General features: G+C 37.7%; 3 protein-coding genes across 3 annotated transcripts in view; 2 read left to right on the forward strand and 1 right to left on the reverse strand.

Moving 5' to 3' along the window:
• The window catches only part of nrip1b (nuclear receptor interacting protein 1b), a 238,871-nt gene that overhangs the window by 169,826 nt on the left and 47,026 nt on the right, over nt 1–22,019 (reverse strand). The gene's annotated exons all lie outside the window — the stretch shown is intronic.
• On the forward strand, nt 2,198–12,313 carry LOC117380954 (collagenase 3). Its single transcript, XM_033977786.2, has 10 exons — nt 2,198–2,341; nt 6,196–6,452; nt 6,788–6,936; nt 7,000–7,125; nt 7,889–8,044; nt 8,190–8,319; nt 8,428–8,564; nt 8,760–8,919; nt 11,096–11,196; nt 12,180–12,313. Exons 1-10 carry the CDS (start codon nt 2,198–2,200, stop codon nt 12,311–12,313), a joined length of 1,494 nt encoding a protein of 497 aa, XP_033833677.2.
• On the forward strand, nt 14,290–18,483 carry mmp13a (matrix metallopeptidase 13a). The gene is made up of 10 exons (XM_033978243.2): nt 14,290–14,403; nt 14,927–15,174; nt 15,418–15,566; nt 15,915–16,043; nt 16,123–16,284; nt 16,401–16,533; nt 17,010–17,143; nt 17,290–17,449; nt 17,920–18,023; nt 18,307–18,483. The coding sequence occupies exons 1-10, from the start codon at nt 14,302–14,304 to the stop codon at nt 18,414–18,416; spliced, it is 1,431 nt and encodes a 476-aa protein (XP_033834134.1). The 5' UTR covers nt 14,290–14,301; the 3' UTR covers nt 18,417–18,483.

Below are 22,019 nucleotides of genomic sequence, written 5' to 3' on the forward strand. Positions count from 1 at the left end.
TGAAGTATGAAGTAACTTATATGGAATTATGCAAAGAAAAAAACATGAAATAATTACTAAATATATATAAATTGCCACATTTTTCCACTTTCAAGTCACTCGAAGCGCTTTACACCAAAGAACCACTCACCCATTCACACACACATTCATACACCAGTGTACACACACACTGGGGGCAAGGTGGGTTAAGTGTCTTGCCCAAGGACACAACAGTAGTATTATTTTTGGGGCGCTGGAATTGCACCGACAACCTGTGAGTCAGTACATATGAGAGCGGTTTTGAGAGTAGCCATCCTTTGCTTTGTGGAAAAATATTTAGAGTTATTTTACTTTTTTCTTTGCTACATAATTCCATATATCTTGCTTTTATATTTGATGTCTACAACAATAAGAAGAATACACATTTAGAAAACCAGTCTAAATTTTTCAGACAATCATGTTTTTTATATATTTCAGCCATAGCTCTAGTATAAACTACACCCAAATCTTTAAATAAACCAGTGTTGATGTAACTCCAAAAGCTTCTTGGTGACATCATCTACAAGACCGCTCTTTACACAAGTCTAACACAATATTCTCATATTCTCACCATTTACGTACCTTTTTACAGAAGTCTGGTTGTGGGCTAACATTTGGAAAGCTGACATCTGGACAGTGACACAACAAATCTGTGCTTTTAAGCAATCCAGTCAGAGTGATGAGGAAATAACTCAAGCGTGGAGACATTTCAGCCTGGAAGTTTACTGCAGAAGTAAAATGGTCTACATGTGTGTTTTAATGTCGACAAAAGCATGTACCTTTGAAAATCACTGAAACAATATTTTATTAAGAATGAAAGATGCCAAAATTCTAAACGTAATAATTCTATTTTGAAAAGAAATGTCACATCCAATGAATTTGTCAAAACTCTGGAACAAAAATCAAAAACTAGGTCACCCCCGGCTTGGGTTGGTTGGTAAAAATAACATTGTTAAGAATATTATTATGCACTGGGTCTATTCAAGACATATTCACACCCCTTTCAATTTTCAGATAGGTTTTTCTGTATTTTAACTAAAGAAATTTTATATTTATGTCCCTCTTTACTGTTGTACAGGTATCAGATTGGTCAAAAATGACTGAACAGTGTGTAAACATGGCGGAATTGTACTATTTGTGGATGTGACGTGCACAGCTCACTCATCATAATGAGTTGCCCTCTCTCCCAGTTGGGGCAATCCTGGAGTTCTCGACTTGAGTCATCTCAAAACAGCTGTAAGGAAAAATACACCCACCTCCAAAACACACCTAAACTTTGACACCTGCTGTGCATCATCTGCTCCAAGGATCAGTCAAAACACAGCTCACGATGCTCATTACAGCACAATTACAAAGTGAGTCGTGCCAATACTTCAGGCTACAGTTTTAAAGGAAGATGTATTATGCAAAATTGGATAAATGGACATGTCATGACACTGTTCCCTCACCATTAACTTACTCAGCCTTATTCCTGCATGTTTGAGTAATACTTCTGTATTTCTGTAATTTCCGTTTTCACCTACCCCTTATCCCCGCCTCCTGCTCTGTATTTACTTGTGATCATTTAAAAATGGGTTTATAATGAAAGAACTTTTTTTTCCTAGTTTAATGCTAAAAAAAATTACAAGTGCAAATTTTTATAACCCAATGGTAGAAAACATGGTCATAAAATAATGTGCGTCTATTAGTCCAGTGCAAAGAACAAACTGTGCAGCTCATGTGTGAAGTGTCAGATGACAAGCAGCTGTCAGCTTCCCCCCAAAGCTCATGTGATCATCTAACTCTACTTATTTACTATTAAACAGAAGCCCCTTATGACAAGTGAAACAACAAGGTGAAACAACAAGGTGAAACAACAAGGTGAAACAACGAGGCCAGATACGTCACCGGAATTAATGTCACCGGGGCCCCATCCTAGAGCCAGACCTGGAGTGGGTGCTCAAGTGTCTGGGGCCAGGCCTTCCCCACGGGGCTTGGCTGGACACAGTTCAGGCACAGTCCAAAGTACTGAAGAGGTCTATTCCAAAGTACTGAAGTGGAGAATCTGACAAATAATTGAACTTCAAGTTCAGAAGGAGCAGAGCGGTTTTTGTCCCAGTTGTGGAACAGTGGACCAGCTATATACAGTAATATCCATCTGGTGCCTAAGGGTTTATGGGAGTTTGCCCAACCAGTCCACATGTGCTTTATGGATCTGGAGGAGGCATTTGACTGTGTCCCTCATGATGTCCTTTGGGTGGTGATCCGGGAGTACAGGGTCCGAGGGTCTTTGTTAAGGCCTGACTGGTCCCTGTATGACTGGAGCAGGAGCTGTGTGCTCATTGTCAGCAGTAACTCAAATCTATTCTGAGTCTTCTTGGACTCTGTCAAGTCTGCCCTTTGTCACTGGTTCTGTTCATTGTTTTTATGGACAGAATTTCAAAGCGAAGTCAAAGACTGGAGGGGTCCAGTTTGAGGATCACAAGATCTCATTTCTGCTGTTTGCAGATGATGTCATCCTGATGCTCCATCAAATCAGGACCTGTAACGTGCACTGGGGCGGTTTGCAGCCAAATGTGAAGCAGCTGGGATGAGAATCAGCTCCTCCAAATCCGAGGACATGGTTCCGACCGGAAAAAGGTGGCTTGCCCTCTTCAGGTGGGTGGAGAGCCCCCTTTTATCTCTGCATGTGATGTTTTGGATGATAATGATGGTCCTTCTGATCTTGATTATGTTCAGTCTGAACCTCTGGTAATTTTTTTCTTTAAGACACTTCACTCACATGGAGGTCTTAAATGTGCTCCGCTCCATAGACCCAAAGAAGTCCACAAAAACTGACAACCTTGATCCAAAACTTCTGTTACTAGTTGCCCCATATTTAATTCAACCTCTTTTACATATTTTAAATTTATCCATTTAAATGGTAGTTATAGTTAGAATTATGGAAAACTGCACATGTTTTGCCTTTACATAAAGGTGGGATAACAAAAAATGTAAATAATTTCTGGCCAATATCTAAATGACCTTGTCTTGCAAACGTTAGTTGCAAATCAAGTTACAGTTTATTTAAATAAATGCTCCATTTTGAAGTCTTATCAATCAGGTTTCAGAAAAGGGCAGAGTACTGTCACTGCAAACAGAAAAGTTTTAAATGACATTTTCTCAGCCCTTGATGATAAAAAAAGACTGTGCAGCTCTGTTTATTGACTTAACTAAAGCTTTTGATTCAGTGGATCATGGAGTCGTCTTGAAGCGTCTGAAGTATGTTGGATTTGACAATGTTATGTGAATTATGGGGATGTGGTACATGCAGACTTCAGCCTCTACTTAGATCCACTCTTTCACTCTGCCCTTTGTTTTATTACAGGTGATGAATTAAAAACCCATCACTGTATTCTCTATGAAAATGTGGGGAGAGAACAAAACTGTATGAAATGTATTTATAAGGGACTGATTCAAAAACTGCCAGAATACCTCACCTGCTTGTTAACCATTGATACTGGAACATTTAATACCACATCACATGACTGCATAAGGCTAAGCTCTAGCTGCACCAGAACTGAGATGGGAAAGATGCTTTTAGCTGTTTTGCATCACAAAAATGAAATACTGTACACTCTAAGGAAAAGCAAAACATAATACATTGGTGACACAGTTCTAATTTAAAAATCTGATAAGAAATTTTTATACACACACCTGCACCTGTTTTTAATGTTTTATGTAGACTTGTATAGATGTTTGTTTTATTTGTTTTTCTTCTTGTATTGTATTTTAAACAGGACACCCATGAAAAAGAGAGCCCAAATCCTCTCATTGGGTTCCACTGTATAAATAAAGATAAATAAATAAAAAATCTCATCTGTTCAAATCACAAGGACCTCCGGCACTATTCAAAAGCCTCTGTATTCCAAATGTTTTATATTACCTCTTTTATATTATGTTATCTGAGATATTGTGGGAGCCTCTGACTCCAGAGATATAGATATATAAACCCTGTCATCATTTCACACCATATAATTATCATACTGTATGCCTATAGGGGAAAATATTTCAAAACATGCAACATCTGTTTAGGTCAAAATATACATTCAGCAATGTCAGTGTTGATATGCAAATTTTTATCACAAAGGGTAATTGGTACTTTTACTTGTAAAAAACTCAAACAGGTCATGAGTGTGTGTGTGTTTGTGAAGCCACCTTGTTTCTTGTCAGGACAGGACAACTCAGGCATAATTAACAGGTGGTTGTTACGACCCAGCTCAGCGAGGGAAAGAGAAGTAAGAAAAAGAAAACCAAGATGGAAAAATGGTAAAATAAGAAGTAATTTAATTAACAGGAATGGTGAGGGTGAACTAAACAAAAAGGGACCAAACATATATATAAAAAGGGTACCTTGCATGAGTTTAAACAACAACAAAGGTAAAGTTAACTAAACACAAAGTTCACAATAACAAAGTCTTATGAACAAACAAACAGAGTCAGTACTGATGACAAAGTGTCTTATCACAAAAAATCACTATCCCTGTAGTGACTTGATCAAAAAATTGACATAGTGGCCCCTCCAGGCCAGCAGCCCCAAACAAGTGTCCCCAATCTTCTTAAATACTTGGGAGGCGGCTGAAGGTAGACCCCTGGATTGGCCAGGCTGGAAAACAGTCCTCCAATCGCATCCAAGGGATCTAACAGCCACGATTACGGGAAGAACGAAGACTCAGGGATGAACACAAGAAACCTAATGTATAATTACAAACAACAAAAGAAGTTAAGGCCTAGGGCCATAACAGTGGCCCCAAGTGGTTCTTTGCATTTGCCCCAGTGCAGACTCAAGTTTGTCGTTTGCACTGAAGATGCTCTGGTGGTGTCTTCTCCCTCTATTGGTGAGGTCTGCACCGGTCCAGTCTCCATTTTCATCAAAACCCCATTATCTCGTCCCATCGGAGGAAGAGAGGGCACTTGCGGAGGTATGCACACTCAGTTTGGACACTTTAATAGTTACTTATCTCACTTATCTGAACATGTCATGATTTATTTATGGCTTTGACTAAGTGCTGCAAAACTTTAAAAGCTTCTCATCTTCACTCTAGACAGCATAGTGTGCAGACTGCAGAGTTAAATTTGGCCTGTTCTATACTAATTTAAAGCTGCATGGAACTTTTCTTGTTGAGTGTGGAGGTTTAAGCTTAATAAAATACTGTGGAATATTCTAACAAAGCAATAAAATCTCTCAAGGAGAGAGGCAGCTTTAACTAATAATTGACTAATAATTTGTGTTTTATGATATTTGGGTATTTTTGTTCCCACATGTTTACAAAAATGGTTTGGGTGACATCTTTATGGAAGCAGTAACATAAATTATCATTTAAAGGTAAAATATATAACTTTCTGGAGAGGGTACGTCATCTATTTGATTCCATGACAACAGAGAGATAAAACCATACAAAGTTTTGCTGTCATACTGTGAAAGATTATAGCCAAAGGAACAACATTGCCTTGGAAACAACCAAAATGAAAAACAAAACCAACAACAAAACTCTCTCTAAAAACATGCCTTTATTTCAGTACATGTTTTTGGCAAGAAAAATAACATTCTGTAGCTTTCAGTGGCTTTAAATCAATAGCTGGTATTATTTGTTATTGATTTATTACAAAATTGCTGCTAAAAGATATTGAGATAAGAAGATAAAGATAATAATAATAACATAATAAGAAACAAAATGTAGGTATGTCAAACCACAACTAAGAAGAATTGCATTAATTATCTCACAGTCTGCCAATCATCTGCTTCCACTTCTACAATATGGTTAAATGAGAGTGCAAGATTGAAAGATAAAGTTTTTAAAATATATGATCAAAATTATAGTAATAATATAATAAATTATAAAGCCACATATGAAAAAATACTTGGTAGACATTTAACGTTTGTTGTTTTGTTTTTTTTATGAGTTTTGGGTGAGTGCCATGGTATAATTAATTTTGAGTTTGCAGATTTGCTTTCTCGCTGTCAGCAGTGGTAACATACAGGAACATACCATTACACTTTATGTGTATAAGTATAGTATCTCTTGGAGTTGATTTTAAAGTGACACCAACAATTACACACACAAGCGCTATCATTTTGCTTCAGAAAATGTGTGGAATGCGCAACCAGCTGATATTACAAAAACAAAGTGTATTTCATAACATGTCATTTCTGTCTAGGAGTACCTGATGCACTTCTATGGCTACCGACCCGAGCAGAGGAGAGCAAAGAGGAGCACGCAGAATGAAGTCGATGCTGATTGGTCCACGGGGTTTTGCGAAAAAATAAAAGAGATGCAGAAGTTTTTTGGGCTGCCTCCTAGTGGAGAGCTGAACAGAGACACGCTGGCTGTGATGAAGAAACCCCGCTGTGGTCTGTCAGATGTGGAACCGTTCGGGGAAACAGTGAGGTGGACCAAAAGCAAAATCAGCTACAGGTAAAACCATAGACTGTGTATATAAAAGGGCATAGCTAACCTGCTAGCCACTGCATTTCAAATAGTAAGTGAGCATCAGCGTGCTTTTGGCTCCAATGACTCTGGCTCCTATTCACTTTGCATTGAAAAACTCGCTCCTCTCTCCGTAACTGCCACTGTCAGGCTCAATTATGAACATAACTAAAATGATATGGGTCCCGTCTACAGGCGCTCACCTTAACTGAAGCTCTGTCAAACTCATTAACACGATCAAATGTTCACTTGTTCCCTCATATATTCATGTCTTTAAATAAATGAATAGACCAATGAATAAACCAAAACATTTCCTTTTTCAGAATAGTTGGAAAAAAGCTGCCCATCCCATCCTCACAAGTCCGTAAGGTTTTTCGAGAAGCTTGGAAGGTGTGGTCCAGTGTGACGCCCATGCATTTTCAGAAGCGACGCCGAAGGGAAGCGGACATCGTTATTTCTTTCTACAAAGGAGGTAAACATTGATATACAGTGAAGGACAGTGCTGGTTCCATACACAATGATGGTTATGTTGCAGACCACGAAGACGGCTCCCCGTTTGATGGTAAACAGGGCATCCTGGCTCACGCCTTCTTACCGGGCTCTGGGATCGGAGGAGACGTGCACTTTGATGCAGATGAAGACTGGACCACTAACTCTACAGGTACAGCTTTAGAACATCTGAGCGAAATCTCCATTTAGAGGTGCACTGGTATTTCTTTGCAGTTTCTATAGCTAAAAACAGGGTCTCCTTGCATCTCCCCTTTAACTTCACCTGATAGTGGTGTTAGATTGCACCACCTGCTTGACTTCCTGGAGATACGTAGATCAAAATAAGTTTAAAACAGCTCTATTATGCAAAATTTACTTTTCAAAACTTTTAACCATTTTATAGTTGTTTCCCTCTCATGTACCCTCTTGAAGCTGTTTTTGGAGCATGTTTGAATAATCTTTTATCACTTATTTTCAAGAAACCATATTGTCGAGCAACCCGTTTTCACTGCCACCAGTACATGCCCACTGCTCTGTATTTACTTTGTTCTCCAATTATATTTTCTAACTCGGTGATACACATAGGATTTGGGAGCATTGCATAGTAATTTTGGTACAAATGAAAAAGAAATCGGCTGTTGGCTAGCATGATCTGCAGCTTTCCATCAGAGTTGCAGACTCTTTGTTGTTTCTTGTGACGTTTACGGCGACGTCAGCTCCCATTGGGTACCGCAGTTTTCTTTGTTTTAGTTGACTATTGCGATTTAAAATGTCAGATGTCAGAGATTACAACTATATAGCAGGTTCAAGCACAATATGTCTTCCTAGATGCCATTCACTGGAACATAAAAAAAGTAGCAACATCTCCATGAAGACAAGCAAATGACAGACACTCCACCAAAATGTACATAGTTAAAACAATGGTGATGTTTTAGGCTACAATCTGTTTGCTGTGGCTGTGCATGAGTTCGGACATGCCATTGGCCTGGCCCACTCCTCAGACCCCGGTGCTGTCATGTATCCTTCATACAACTTCAACAATGAGCTGGAGCTGTCCTTTCGGGACGTCAAAGATGTCCAACACTTGTACGGTAAGACACGGTAGACTAAATCTGTTGTTCTCAAAATATGTTTTTTTGTATTTTCTCTTTACAGTAACAACAGTGACTTCAGTAGTTTGATTCACTTCATTTGTCGTGCATAATCTTATCCGTACCCTCAACATGTTTTTTCCAGGCATTAGTCCAAACTTTGACTCAGTATTTTCCAAAAAGCCTCCTCCCAAAACTCCTGACAAATGTGATCCGGACTTGTCTTTTGATGCGGTAACTGAACTGCAACAAGAAGTGCTTTATTTTAAAGACAGGTACGTGTATGGTACATGTATTTTCCACAGCGATCGCAGAGACTGACAGTGGCTCTTATCAAAAACAACACAAACTACACCCAGCTTTACACAGTGATTCTTTTCCAGGTTCATGTGGCGAACACATCCACAATTTGATGAAACGCGCATATCTCTGATCAACAGCCTGTGGCCAGAGAGTGTGCCCTCGCACCTGGATGCGGCTTACATGAACATAGAGAGGAATTTCAATGTGTTTTTTAAAGGTGAGTCTAGAGTTAAAATAAAATAAGATAAAATTAAATAAAATATATGAACATAGAGAGGAATTTCAATGCGTCCAGTGTGTCCAGAGTATAAGTAAAATAAAGTAAAATATTCATACATTTCAAAAAACAAGACTTAATATTGTAACTTCTGTTTTTGGTAACTTTCGCCAACCTTCTAACTGTCATTTCCAGGCGATCAGTATTGGAAGCTGACCCAGTTACAGCTTGAAGAAGGTTTTCCCAAAAACATCTCAGACTTGGGCTTTCCCTCCAGAGTCAGATCAGTGGATGCCGCCCTTCACTTTCTATTTGACCGATACACAGTGTTCTTCACGGGATACGAGTGTTGGAGGTAAAAACATGAACAGCAGAAAAACATCGGCAGAAATTTGTGTTGTCAAGTTGCATATTGGGAATTCCGACTGAGTATCACAGCAACCAAAGAGCCAATCTGGAGCGAGGCTGATTGATTCCCTCTTCCTGCCAAATCAGGGGTGCGGGTGACTAGCAACGCTGTCAATCAAACCTGTTGCTAATGCTAACGGGTGTAACTTTGGGGAAAAAAGGTGCTTGATTGGTCTATTATTAATGTTCATATCTTGATTTACGGACACAATAGCAAAATAAAACCACCAGGATCACGTACAGCAGGTTAATGTGAACGTTTAAGATCAAAGTGACGAGGATCAGTGCGGCAGTTACACAGAGAGGGGCGACAGTTTTCTAATGTAAAGTGAATTGGAGCCAGAGTCGATGGAGCCGATTCGCACCAATGCTCACATCCCATTTAGAACACTGAGGTTAGCAGGTTAGCTATGTCCATTTATATTTATGGTTCAGGCGACGTCCCAATAATCCATAGACAAAAGATATTTAGTTAGTAATACAGATACAGCTAAAGTGAATACTGTTAAAAAGATGATTTGTGTTGTAATACAGTGAGTTCTTTGGCTCTGTTAGTAAGAGAATAAAACAGGTTCAACATTTGCGAATTGGCTCTGTACTAAACGGTAGCTAGTTCCAATCAGAGAAGTCAGAGAATTTCACCAAAGGAGACTTGTGTGTTTACAAAGGTAACACGAAAAACAGAAATGGTCCTACTGTCCCTCTGATTGGAACCAGCTGGCTACTGTTGTACACAGAGCCAGTTTACCTTTTGGGGATTTCATGGCAAAGCGCAATGTAATCAGTAGGGGAATCAGTATGACAGTATGACATCTTCACATTCTACACTCTGAAAACCACCAACAGGTTCAATACTTGCTACAGATTTATTACAGCATATAAATATAAAACATGCTCTTATTTGGACAATATAATTCTCAACACTAAGCAATGATACTGTCTTTATATCATGCAGTCTTATACTAGGTCTGATACAACCCAAGATCATTCTAAAACTGTTCAGGAAATGCCCTGTTTTTTCCTGTTTAGTATCTAGTTTCAGTACTAGTTTTCACCTTATATGACATTTCTAATGGACATATACAGTGTGTTTGTTTTTCATTTACAGTCAAAACACTGAGTAATGGTGAGATTACAATACAGTCAAGTCATTTCCTTATTTAACTGCCCACTGTGTGATGATTATTAGTCATTTAAGACGTCATTTCATTTTCCTGTTTAAATTCAGTTCTTATTGTATAGACTGTGCTTACGTGGCATCACAAAATCTTATAATCCCTCTATTCATCGTGTTTAGCTTCATGTTATACATAACATTTTGGGGGCCTTTGGGGGCCTTTTTCCTCCTCAAAAGGCTAAGACAAATAATATTATGTTTCAAATAATCACTATGACAAAAGTCCTAAATTTTCATCATTCTGGACCCATGGATAGACGGTCAGAATTCTATAAAAGAACCAGTGCCAGTCCTGGATTATGGTTAATTATGATCCACAGGTTGGTGGTTCAAATCCTGCTCTCAACATAAATGTCATTGGTTGAAAGGTCAGATCCACTGACCCACAGGCTCCTACAGATGAATGCTGTCGTTGTGTCCTTTGGCAAGACACTTAACCCACCTCGCCCCCTAGTGTCTGTGTACACTGGTGTATGAATGTGTGTGTAAATGGGTGAGTGGTTCATTGATAAAATGCTTTGAGTGTTTTGGAGGTGGAAAAGCATCGTATCAAAATGTGATCATTCTCCATTTACTGTTACTATTAATATTTCTGCAGTTACAGGACCTGCCTATCCAGAAATATTATTTTAACAAAAGCTTTGAAAAGTGGTGCCATCATTTAACTCAAGATTAATATAACAAAATAGTAGAATCAATCCCAAACAAACGCTTTAGTTGTATTCATGGGATTCAGCTTCCTGTTATTGGCAACATTTTGTGAACCTTTTCAAATATAAAAGATATGATTATTTGTTTTAAATTGTTAATTTCTACAGCAACCATCCACATTTTTCCCCATTCTGAAACCCATGGATGCCCCTCTGCTTTCCATTTCAATTATATTAGTTTCTAGAGCATAAACACCACCTATTCCATGTATATCTGGTTTCATTCCTTTGTGCAGGTACGATGAACTGATGAACACAATGGAACACACACCATCACTCATAGAGCAAGAGTACCCCGGGATTCCAGCTCCAGTTGATGCTGCAGTTTACTCTGATGGTACAAACACTCACTTCTTTTAAACTAATCGTTACATATATCGTCTAAGGTCTAATATCCATATGAACCACACATGCTACAGTCTAATCTAAAACCATGTGTGCATTACTTTTGATTTCATCTTATTAAAAGCCTTGAGGATGTAGTGTGTCTTTATGTTATATGCATATATTTTTGTCTTTTCATTTGGAAATGAGCTAGAATTTTTATAATAAGCAACACTTTTTTACTTGAACAATAATTAGCATGGCATTAGCATATTCTTAAGCAAGGGCACTATATATGGGGAAAAAAACAAAAAAACCCAAAACTTGATCTTTAAAACTGAATCACTAATAGACAAAAAGGTCCACTGGTTTAAGGGAGCAGATACATTTTATTGATACGACATCTTGAACAAATCTTGTAGCTTTAAAGTTTTGCTCTTAAAGGGCCCATATCATTATGTTTAAATGTTGTTTCTGCATCAAAAACAGACCTGGAGTTGTGTTTTGTTTCATTCACACATGTTTAACACACATATCCTGCATACATGTATTTAGGCTGAGTTCTTCTCTCAAACAGAAAACGCTCTGTTCCACCTTGTGATGTCATGTACAGTGCTCCAAACTTATAACTTAAACTCCACACATCTTCATTAGAATCATTTGGATAATTTCATCCCTAGAATTGCCAATGTCTACTGAAATAAAGATAAAAGCAGCTGTTAACATAAAAAACTACCACTTCATGACATCACAAGGTGGAACAGCATTTTCAACTTTGAAGATGCAAACAGACTGGTAATAAAGGGTTACTCAAACACGTGTGAATGAAGCAAAACACAGCTCCGGGTATGTTTTTGATGAGGTAACAACATTCTAGCATGGCGTAAAGCTCACATGAGTCACTTTTGAATAATACCTTTAACTAAAACAAATCTTTTCTTTCCTTCTTTTTTGCATTTTTACAGAAAACCTAACGCTATTTAATATTTCCCACAGGCTTTGTTCAGTTTTTCAAGGGACATCTGTTTTATACTTACGACCCTCACTCCAAACAAGTGCTCTCTACCGGCTCCATCAATGAACTATTGGAGTGCACAAAGAGAACAGACAACGAAATCATCCCTGACTAACTCAGACTGGAGCAGCATGTGACAGTGTATCGATCAAACTACCCACAACCAGTTTGATGAATAAGAGGAAGTGGTGAAAATATTTCCTGTTTGGTAATTGTATATATTTTCAATTAGTTTCTCAGAATGCCTTGAAAGGTCTCATATTACGCTATTTTATGATCCTTTTATGATTCCTCGTCACAAACAGACCTGGAGTTGTGTTTTGTTTCATTCACACATGTTTAACACACAAACTCTGCATATTTAAAACACTCCGTTCCTTGTGATGTCATGTGGAAATACAGGAAGTGCTCCACTGTGTTTTTAAACTCCATACACCTTCACTTGAATCATTTGGCAAATTTCAGCTCTAAAATTGCCAATCTCTGCTGAACAAAAGGTAAATTGTAGCTGTTAACTTGAAAACTTCTGCTTCATGACATCACAAGGTGGAACAGAGCATTTTGAGCTTTGGAGATGCAGACAGACTAATAATGCACTATTATTCAAACGTGTGAATGAAACAAAACAACTCCAGGTCTGTTTGTGATGAGACAACAGCATTATAACATGGCACAAAGCTCATACGAGTAAATTGTGCGTAATATAGGACTTTTAATGTAATGTATATTAGTAAAGAAGCACTATGTAACTTTTCTGGTGGGGGTACACTACCTGCTTGATTCCATGGAGATGTTATTGCACTGCCTAGAATATTCTGCAAGCCTTTAAATCTCCACGGAGACACGTCGAGAGACATCCCCAAGCCTAGTTACAGGTTAAATCTGTGGAGAGGCGAGTCTGCTCAATTTGAAGATGTGATTTTGAAAATATTTGTGAACACTAAAACCACATGTAATTGAATAAAAGCAAGATATATGTGTTTAATATCTTACTGTGGAGGATTCTAAGTGAAGCAATAACATTCTCATGAAATCAAAAGTTATACAGCTCCCCTTAAAGTATTATTTTGTCTCTTGTCTGCCATTTTGTTATATTAAATGGGTTTTGTATAATTTTGCATTGGTACAGTTACAATACTTGGAATTGGGGAAGTTACCTGACCAAAGCTTTACTCAATAAACATGTCCACTCTTATGCAACAGCAAACCCAAATTGTAGCTTTCCATAAAACACTAAAACAAAAATGTTATGTCATTTTACCAACATATTTGAGTGGAAATTAACTTGTATCTGTGTGAATTCACTGCATTGCAACAGTTATTTCATGTAGTATAAAAATGATTGACATTTGTGAATTAAAAAGGTGAGTAAAATGTATTTAATGATTCATAATTAGATTTGGTGCTATGATGTGGCCAGGAATACGTCTTATCTTCTTAATCTCTTAGTGGCCGTGGATATGGATTACTGGAATACGTTTTTGTAGTTATGACGTGATCGAACGTGTCTGTATTTGCAGTTGTGGCACTCCTCCAAAACCACCTTAGTGTGCTGAATGAAAACTGCATTATAAGTACTTCATTATCTTGGACAGAATATGTGTTTAAGCAGACAATTTACTACCATAATCCATATATATGAGTAAATATACACCAATAATACTGCAACAAACTGTAAAGCATAACTACATTCACAGATCACCATACTACAGTTTTGGAAGAAAAAGATTTAATAGTTAATCGCTATGGCAACAGTCCTAACATAATTTAAATGCATATATAACATATTATTATTCACAGTGTACTCTTTTAAATAAATAAATGTTCATATTGGTTATTTTGTATATGGACCTAAGAATTAAAAATATTCCTAAACAAACATTACTAGTAAAGTGAACAGTCATGGAGTTGTCATACTTTTTATAATATATGTTTTGGAATTTTTTTTTATTGTATGAGTAAAGCAGCCACCATTTCCTCCTGTCTACATAAAAGGAGTGTTTCCTCAGTGAGTGACGGTGGAGTTGCCCAACACACCGCGGTACCTGGCCTATAAAAGAGCAGGACTCAGAGTGTAAACCAAAACACAACCGAGACAGAAACATGAAAGCAATCAGCTTGAGCCTGCTGCTTCTGAGCCTGGCCTCTGCAGTCTACTGTATGCCACTGTCCACCATTACTGAGCAAGAACAGGACTTTGCACTGGTAAGTACCTCTATGATATTTATGAGTCTGATACAAACTGTGTGGGACAGTGAGGGAATTTCCTTGCATTATCTTTCTTTATACATTTTAGACGTTATATACAGTTATTTAGCACCTTGAGAATCTTGTCTGATATTGGAGGCTAAGCATGTTTGGACCTGGTTAGTACCGGGATGAGAAACTTGGGAATACCAGGTGTTGTGGTGGAGAATCAGTGGGTCTAGTGCATACTGCCATTGTATCCTTAGGCAAGACACTTCACCCACCGTTCCCTGTGGTGTGTGAGTGCCTTGCTTCCATGGGTCTATGCCAAGGCAGTTGCAGTGACAATAATTGCTTACAACCAGGTGTAAAATGAATGAATAATGCAAAGTAAAGCCTCTTCTAGTGTCAAAAAGCGCTATATAAAACAAATGCAATGAACAACTTATAAAACACTGGGAATGTGTAGTTTCAGGGCAACTTGTTCTAAAATCCTTGGTTTCAGTTTAATTTCAATACCCACCTGCTTTGCTTTTTATAGGATTATCTCAAGAAGTTCTACAACCTGACAGAAGAAACAGGTCCAACAGTCAGACGAGGCATCGACCCTGTCACCAAAAAGCTAAGGGAGATGCAGAAGTTTTTTGGACTCAAGATCACCGGGACCCTCGATGAAGACACTATGACCATGATGAAGAAGCCTCGCTGTGGTGTGCCCGATGAGAAAGTGGCACGATTTTCCATATTTGGGGAAAATCTGAAATGGCAGAAAAACGATCTTACGTACAGGTAGGCATCTCTTCACTCTACGCCATGTCCAAAAGTTTCATGTTGGAGAATTTTATGATAATTTCCTGATGGAGGGCAGGGGCATAATATAACCATAAGGTAGAATCACTGTTTTGGAAGAAATATGCCAACTAGGGGGTTGGATCTAGGAGTTCTGACCTGTCCTCCAGCTCAATTTTAAAGTTTAATATTGATGTCATGTGAATGCAACATGTTCTTATTCCCCGTTTCTGCTTGAATCAGAATTGAGAACTACACTCCAGACATGACCAGAGCACAAGTTGATGATTCCATTGAAAAAGCTCTACAAGTCTGGGCCAAAGTCACTCCCCTGACGTTCACCCGGATCTACAGTGGAACTGCCGACATCATGATCTCATTTGGACGCTACTGTAAGTACTGAGAATAACAAGTATTGGTGAAAATTCGTACTCAAACAAAAGTACAGTTACATGCATAAAAGATTTGCTCAAGTACAAGAACTGCTGCCAAATTTGCATGAAAAATACTACAATATAAGTAGTATTTGAGATAAGTCTGATACAAATGTGCATTGGGACGATTGCGACTTGAACTGTACTCAGTGACTCCTATGATTTTAAAGTTAATTACATGGCTAGAATTACTCAAGCACAAGTACAAGTTTGTGTTTAAGACAAAAAATCCTCAAAAAACTTAAGTAGTAGTAATAGCAGTAGTTGTAGTATTTGATTCTAAATATATTTTCCTATCACCAACAGCCCATGGAGACTACTACCCCTTCGACGGCCCTGATGGCACACTGGCCCATGCTTTTGCTCCTTCTTCCGGTATCGGAGGAGATGCACATTTTGACGATGACGAGAACTTCACCTATCGTTCAACTTCAGGTTAGTTTACTTATATTACGTTAGCCTTATTCATGGCTTTGAGCTTCAACAGTGCTGATTGATCTCCATCTTGTTGCAGGCTATGTGCTGTTTATGGTGGCTGCCCATGAGTTTGGTCACTCTCTGGGCCTGTCCCATTCTACAGACCCGGGCGCTCTCATGTACCCCACCTACTCCTACAGAAACCCAGACACCTTTGCTCTGCCCCAGGATGATGTCAAAGGCATCCAGTCTCTCTATGGTAAGACTATTACATTCTAGTTATTCTGTCCATTTTTAACACTGACTACGGCGGTAAAATGAGCTCTGATTTGTGATATTGTAAGTTGAGGCACTAACATTTTATTTATGTTATAGGACCAAACCCAGACAAAGACTCCGGTTCAGGCTCCGACCCCCTGCCCCCCACCACTCCCAACTCATGTGACTCCAGACTGGTGCTGGACGCTGTGGCCACCCTCAGAGGAGAAATGCTCTTCTTTAAAGACAGGTACCATTTTGTCATAATATCAATGTAAACGTTAGTCGATACAATTATTATACCTCATTGAATTACTGTCCTGTAATAGTTAAAGGTGCACTGTGTAACTTTTTGTGGTGGGGAGTCTGCCATTTGCTTGTCTCAATGGAGTGTTGCTTGGAATGTTTTATAGTGTAGTGTTAAACTGCTTTTTCCCATTGCTTTGAAAACAATAATAAAATAAAATAAAATAAAATAAAATAAAATAAAATAAAATAAAATAAAATAAAATAAAATAAAATAAAATAAAATAAAATAAAATAAAATAAAATAAAATAAAATAAAATAAAATAAAATAAAATAATAATAATAATAATAATAATAATAATAATTCAAAACAATTCAAGCAAAGCAATAACCTGTATATGTAGATAAGTAGATCGCAGACACACTATACAATACCATTCATATAACAATATAAATGTGTGCTCTGTTCTGTGTTCTAGCTTCTTCTGGCGTAACTACCCTCAGAGTAACCAGCTTCAGCAGACCCTTATCAACAACTTCTGGCCTGACGCTCCCTCCAGTGTGGACGCTGCTTACGAGAGCCAGGAAACAGACAGATTATACCTCTTCAAAGGTAAACCCACGGATATTTTGACACAGAGTTGTAGACATATACAAACCAAAATGCTCCACCCAACTTATTTCTCATTTACTCTACATCTAGAATGTTTTTAATTTTTAACTAATATAGAGCTTTTTCACTTTTCCATATTTAAACAGGTCATCAGGTTTGGGCCTTCAGTGCTTACGATCTTGAGCCAGGTTACCCAAAATCCATCTCCAGCTTTGGTTTTCCCAAAACAGTGAAGAAAATAGACGCTGCCTTGTACGACGTCGCGACCCGCAAGACTCTGTTCTTTGTTGGCACTCAGTTTTACAGGTGAGCATTTCAATTTAGGGTATGCATGTAATCAAACTGTTATTAAGATCGAGATTCAGTCATGTCAGTATTATGCTTTGTTTTTTATTGAGAGATCTAAATCCAATCCACTGTCATTAAAAGAATTCAGACTTATTCAGGCGGAATAAATTTAGCTATTTTTTTGTGTTAAAGGTCCCATATTACACAAAATGGATTCATGTGAGGTTTAAGCCATGTTATAATGTTGTTTCCTCATCAAAAACACACCTGGAGTAGTAAACAACATTATAAATAAAATAGTGTCATATGGGCCCTCTAAATGTCACAGATCAAAAGTTGTTTCTGTTCAATAAATCAGAACCAAAAGTTATTCATATTTTGCTTTTGAAAATAATCAGAAACCAAAAACAATCAGTATTTGTAAAAAAGTGATTTATTAGTGACATACATACAGTAGATCCTAATTTTTATCTCATTGTTATTTGCAGTTACGATGAGATCAGCAAAAGAATGGAGCAGGGATATCCTAAAAATGCGGATGAGAAGTTCTCCGGTCTGACCACCAAAGTCACTGCTGCGTTCCAGTACAGAGGTGAGTACATGCAAACACAACACAGTGCAGAGGTACAGTACAGCATAGCAACAATATTAAACTAAAATAAATCGATAAAGCAAAACTACAATCTCTTAAAACCCCACTGGCATCACCACAAACGTGACTCTAATTTGGCCTAGATTTTAGCCATCTTAGAATGTGGTTACCTCCTGTTTTGTTTCACTCACACATGCTTCACTAGGCTGGGATTATTACTGTTCTGTCTGCATCTGCAAAGCTCTAAATATATAGTGGACTAACAGTGGCTCTTATGTTGCAGGGTTCACGTACATCTACAGTGGGCCGTTCATGCTGGAGTACAGTCTGAGGAGTGGGCATCTGTTCAGAATGCTCGGGAACAACTACTTCCTGCCATGCATCACCAACTAGAACCTTCCAACGATGAAGTGAAATAACAGTATAAATGTGTTTGCACTGATCAACAGATGAAACGCACTTGTTTTTGTTTACCATACCTTTGTTTACAACTATGGCTCAGTTTTACTTTTCATGCAAGATTTGATTTCCATACAGTTCCCTTTTGGAGGGTCTTGGAGGGTCTTGAGGTTGAGGGAGGGTGATGAGCCTGCGTGTTATGAGTCATGCACTGAGTTTACTTTTCATTAAGATGAAGGCCTACTGTTGGGCACATTTATTTATCAGCATGTATGTGATCTATTTAAGTCCTTTCTTGCGTTTTCTACTGTTATTTAATTATAATTTTATAAATGTTTTGTAGACCGTTTGGAATTTGTCACATGAATCATCTTTGTCATAATATAAAATAAAATACTTGTTTTAAACTTAAGCGGCCATGTTTGTTTGGACATGAATGGACCACAATGATCAGTAGACCTGTCAGTCACACATTTAACATGAGAATTACTGTAGCAGTCATAGTGTCCTGTTATGGACTTGGTTTAGCCCTAAAGTGGACCTGAAGGACCTGGTTTGTGTCTGGTGGTGGTGTCCTCTTCATGAGCTTCCACACGTGTTCAGAGGACTAGACTGGAGAGCTACATACTGCTGCATCAAACAAGGAAACTTCAGTTCTTCAGTCATGTTGTCTAAAAAGTTGAACACGTTCAGCAAAAACGCAGATTTTAATCACCATCTCCAGGTCTAAACGTTTTTACTTGGTCTACTATGATGAAGAAAAACACAAAAAAGAACAAAAGCAGGACACGCGGGCAAAGCATGCCGGGAAGATATTAAACTTAGGTCTATTGATAAATATAAATGCAGTCAGATTCAAGTACAGGGTTTGTTTAAACAGCACAAGTAAATCAATAATTATAATAAATATAAACTAACTATAAATATAATATGGCCCGCGACAAAAAGGTGAAGAGGACACAGACAGCAACGATTGAATCTTTTTATGGAGTTTATTTTAAAAATAATAATAGTTCCGCGGCTGTTGTCGGTGTGTGTGAGTCCTGTGCTGTGGGCGCGTGTGTGAATGATACTAAGACCTTTGAATAAGACATTAAAATCAAAATACAACAGATGAAAACATAAATAAATCACAACACAAATAATAATCATAAATTTAGCATCACAGGAGAAAATGCAGAATAAAAACTTTTCAGTCATGATAACACATTTTGACTGTTTGTGAATGAATTAAAGTATACAGAGAGCAAAACGAACTAAGACAATCAGCTTTTATGATGCCACATACTCCACTGTCGGGGGGACATATGCGCTCTGTGCGCACTGCGGCGGAGGAGTGGCGAATGAACACTATTTTACCAAACTAAGCCAAATTACGCGACGCTGTGCCCTGAGCAGCAGCATGTGTCCCCTGAGCAGACTCGACCCCATCCGCGTGCGGCGCGTCACTTTCACGTGAGCCGCGTGAGCGTCAGATTTGACTCACGTGTCCAAACGTGGAAGCAAAACAAAAGCAGTTTTTTAATTTTTAATTTTATTTTTTTAAAGCTGCACACATTTGTTGAATACTTATTGTGGTGAATAAATCCATAGGAATAAACAGGACTGAAGGATTTAATAAAGACTTGTCTGCTCCTCTAAAATAAAATTTAGTTAGTTCTATCAATTCACACGCAAAGCAAATGCAGAGAATAAACCCGCTCATAAATACAATCATCTTTAAACTATTGCAGTTCAAAGTGTGTCTTATGAAGCTGTTACTCTTCACTACAGACTCTCTACTTCACTGTGTATTATTGTTTAAAAACATAATAAAATACACAGATTATGAAATGTAAAAACATAAAAACTCAGGGACTTCGGGGAAAAATGATCACTCTCTTACTGGCTGATTCTTAGGAGGTATGTCGAAATAAAAATACACGTTTGTTTACAATAATACATTTAAAGTACCATAATTTCAGTACCAAGGATTCAGAAATGAGAGAAAAAGAGGTCCAACAAAAAAAAAATATATATATATATTAAAAATTAATTTCGATGGAAAGTCCTTCAGAGGGATCTGTGACGACACCCAATCATAAATTCAATAACTATGTTTTATGATGAGGCTAGAAAATATTTGCCATTTGAACAATGAAAAAGTATTCAGTAAACTGTTTAATTTATTTACAAATAAAATATGTGTGAAATTGTATAAAATATTGAATATGAAAATATGAAAACAAAATCAACACGTGTTCAGTTGTTCTAACAACTCCATGTAAGCCTTTCTATTATTATTTTTTAAGATATATATATTTTTTTCAATTAGAAAAAAAAGTGTTAAATGTTTTAAACACATAATCCAGTGCGTCCCATTAATAGAGAAGATTATAGAGGCCCTCCGTAATCAAGACTTCTCCCCCACAGATATTAGTCTAAAAACAATTTATACAATAACATATAAAAGTAAATATTGTTAAAAAGAACCATTTAAAGATTAAATAGAAGCGCTACATCTCATTTTATTCCAAGAATTGTATTTATTTTATTTTTTTAACAATTTAAATTAATGGCAAATATTAAACAAAAATATTACGTTATGACTATAATTCCTTTATTAAAATACGCAGAGTATGTGAAGTCTGTGATGTCTGTAGTTATAAGTCAAAAGCACAACCAAACGAACGAGCGCGCGCACAAATGAGGCACATGTGGACATACACGCGCTTGAGTTCACTTTTGTTTTCTCCTTATTTCCATTAATAATAAAAACAGCGCTGCGGAGCACGCGATTGTTTGGATTTTACTGCGCTGTTTCCTGAGTGCAGGAGGATGATTATGGCGCTTTATGCGGACTCATTTGGCTCCATCTTTACGCACACGCGCTCCACATGGATATATTTGCTACACCACATTTACCTGGGAATTACACTTACCAGGGCCGAGGAGGAGTTTTTTGGCGGAGTTTAGTTCATATTATGTGTTTGGCTTCAACTTTACGCGAGGACGCTGCAGACTGTGACTGAATGTGGATGTTATTAAACACAACACGTTGACTGTGAGACATTGTACAAGTCCCACATTGGACACACAGTTTCTTCAACTCCTCTGTTACAGGTAACAAAAACTGCGCTTTTGGCACTTGGCACAGATGTTAAAACCTAATGGGTAGAACGTGAGTGGTTGGTGCAGGGCCAGTAGTTGGTGCAGGTCGCAGTTGTGACTTGTGTTGTGAGCACCTGCACTACTGTTAATGCAGAATATATTTACTGGTTTACCACTTGCTGACAACACAAGTTAGAACAGAACATTTTGAGGTTTGAAGATGTAGACAGACTAATAATAAAGGGTAACTCAGACATGTCTGAATGAAACAAAACACAACTCCAGATTTGTTTTTGATGAGGAAACAGCATTTTGATACGCCTAAAAGCTCAAAGAGTCAATTTGTAATGTAGGATCGTTAATATTTCTCAAAATCTGTGTGTAATAATTACTTTTTAAAAAACGTTTTATTCCATAAGTAAAGGAGTACTTATATACTTTCACTTATATGGATTTTTTTTAATCATCATTGTTTTTTAAGTAGCACAATTGAGTACTTCTTCCACC

This window comes from Periophthalmus magnuspinnatus, chromosome 14 (assembly GCF_009829125.3).
Source record: "Periophthalmus magnuspinnatus isolate fPerMag1 chromosome 14, fPerMag1.2.pri, whole genome shotgun sequence".
NCBI classification, from domain to species: domain Eukaryota; kingdom Metazoa; phylum Chordata; class Actinopteri; order Gobiiformes; family Gobiidae; genus Periophthalmus; species Periophthalmus magnuspinnatus.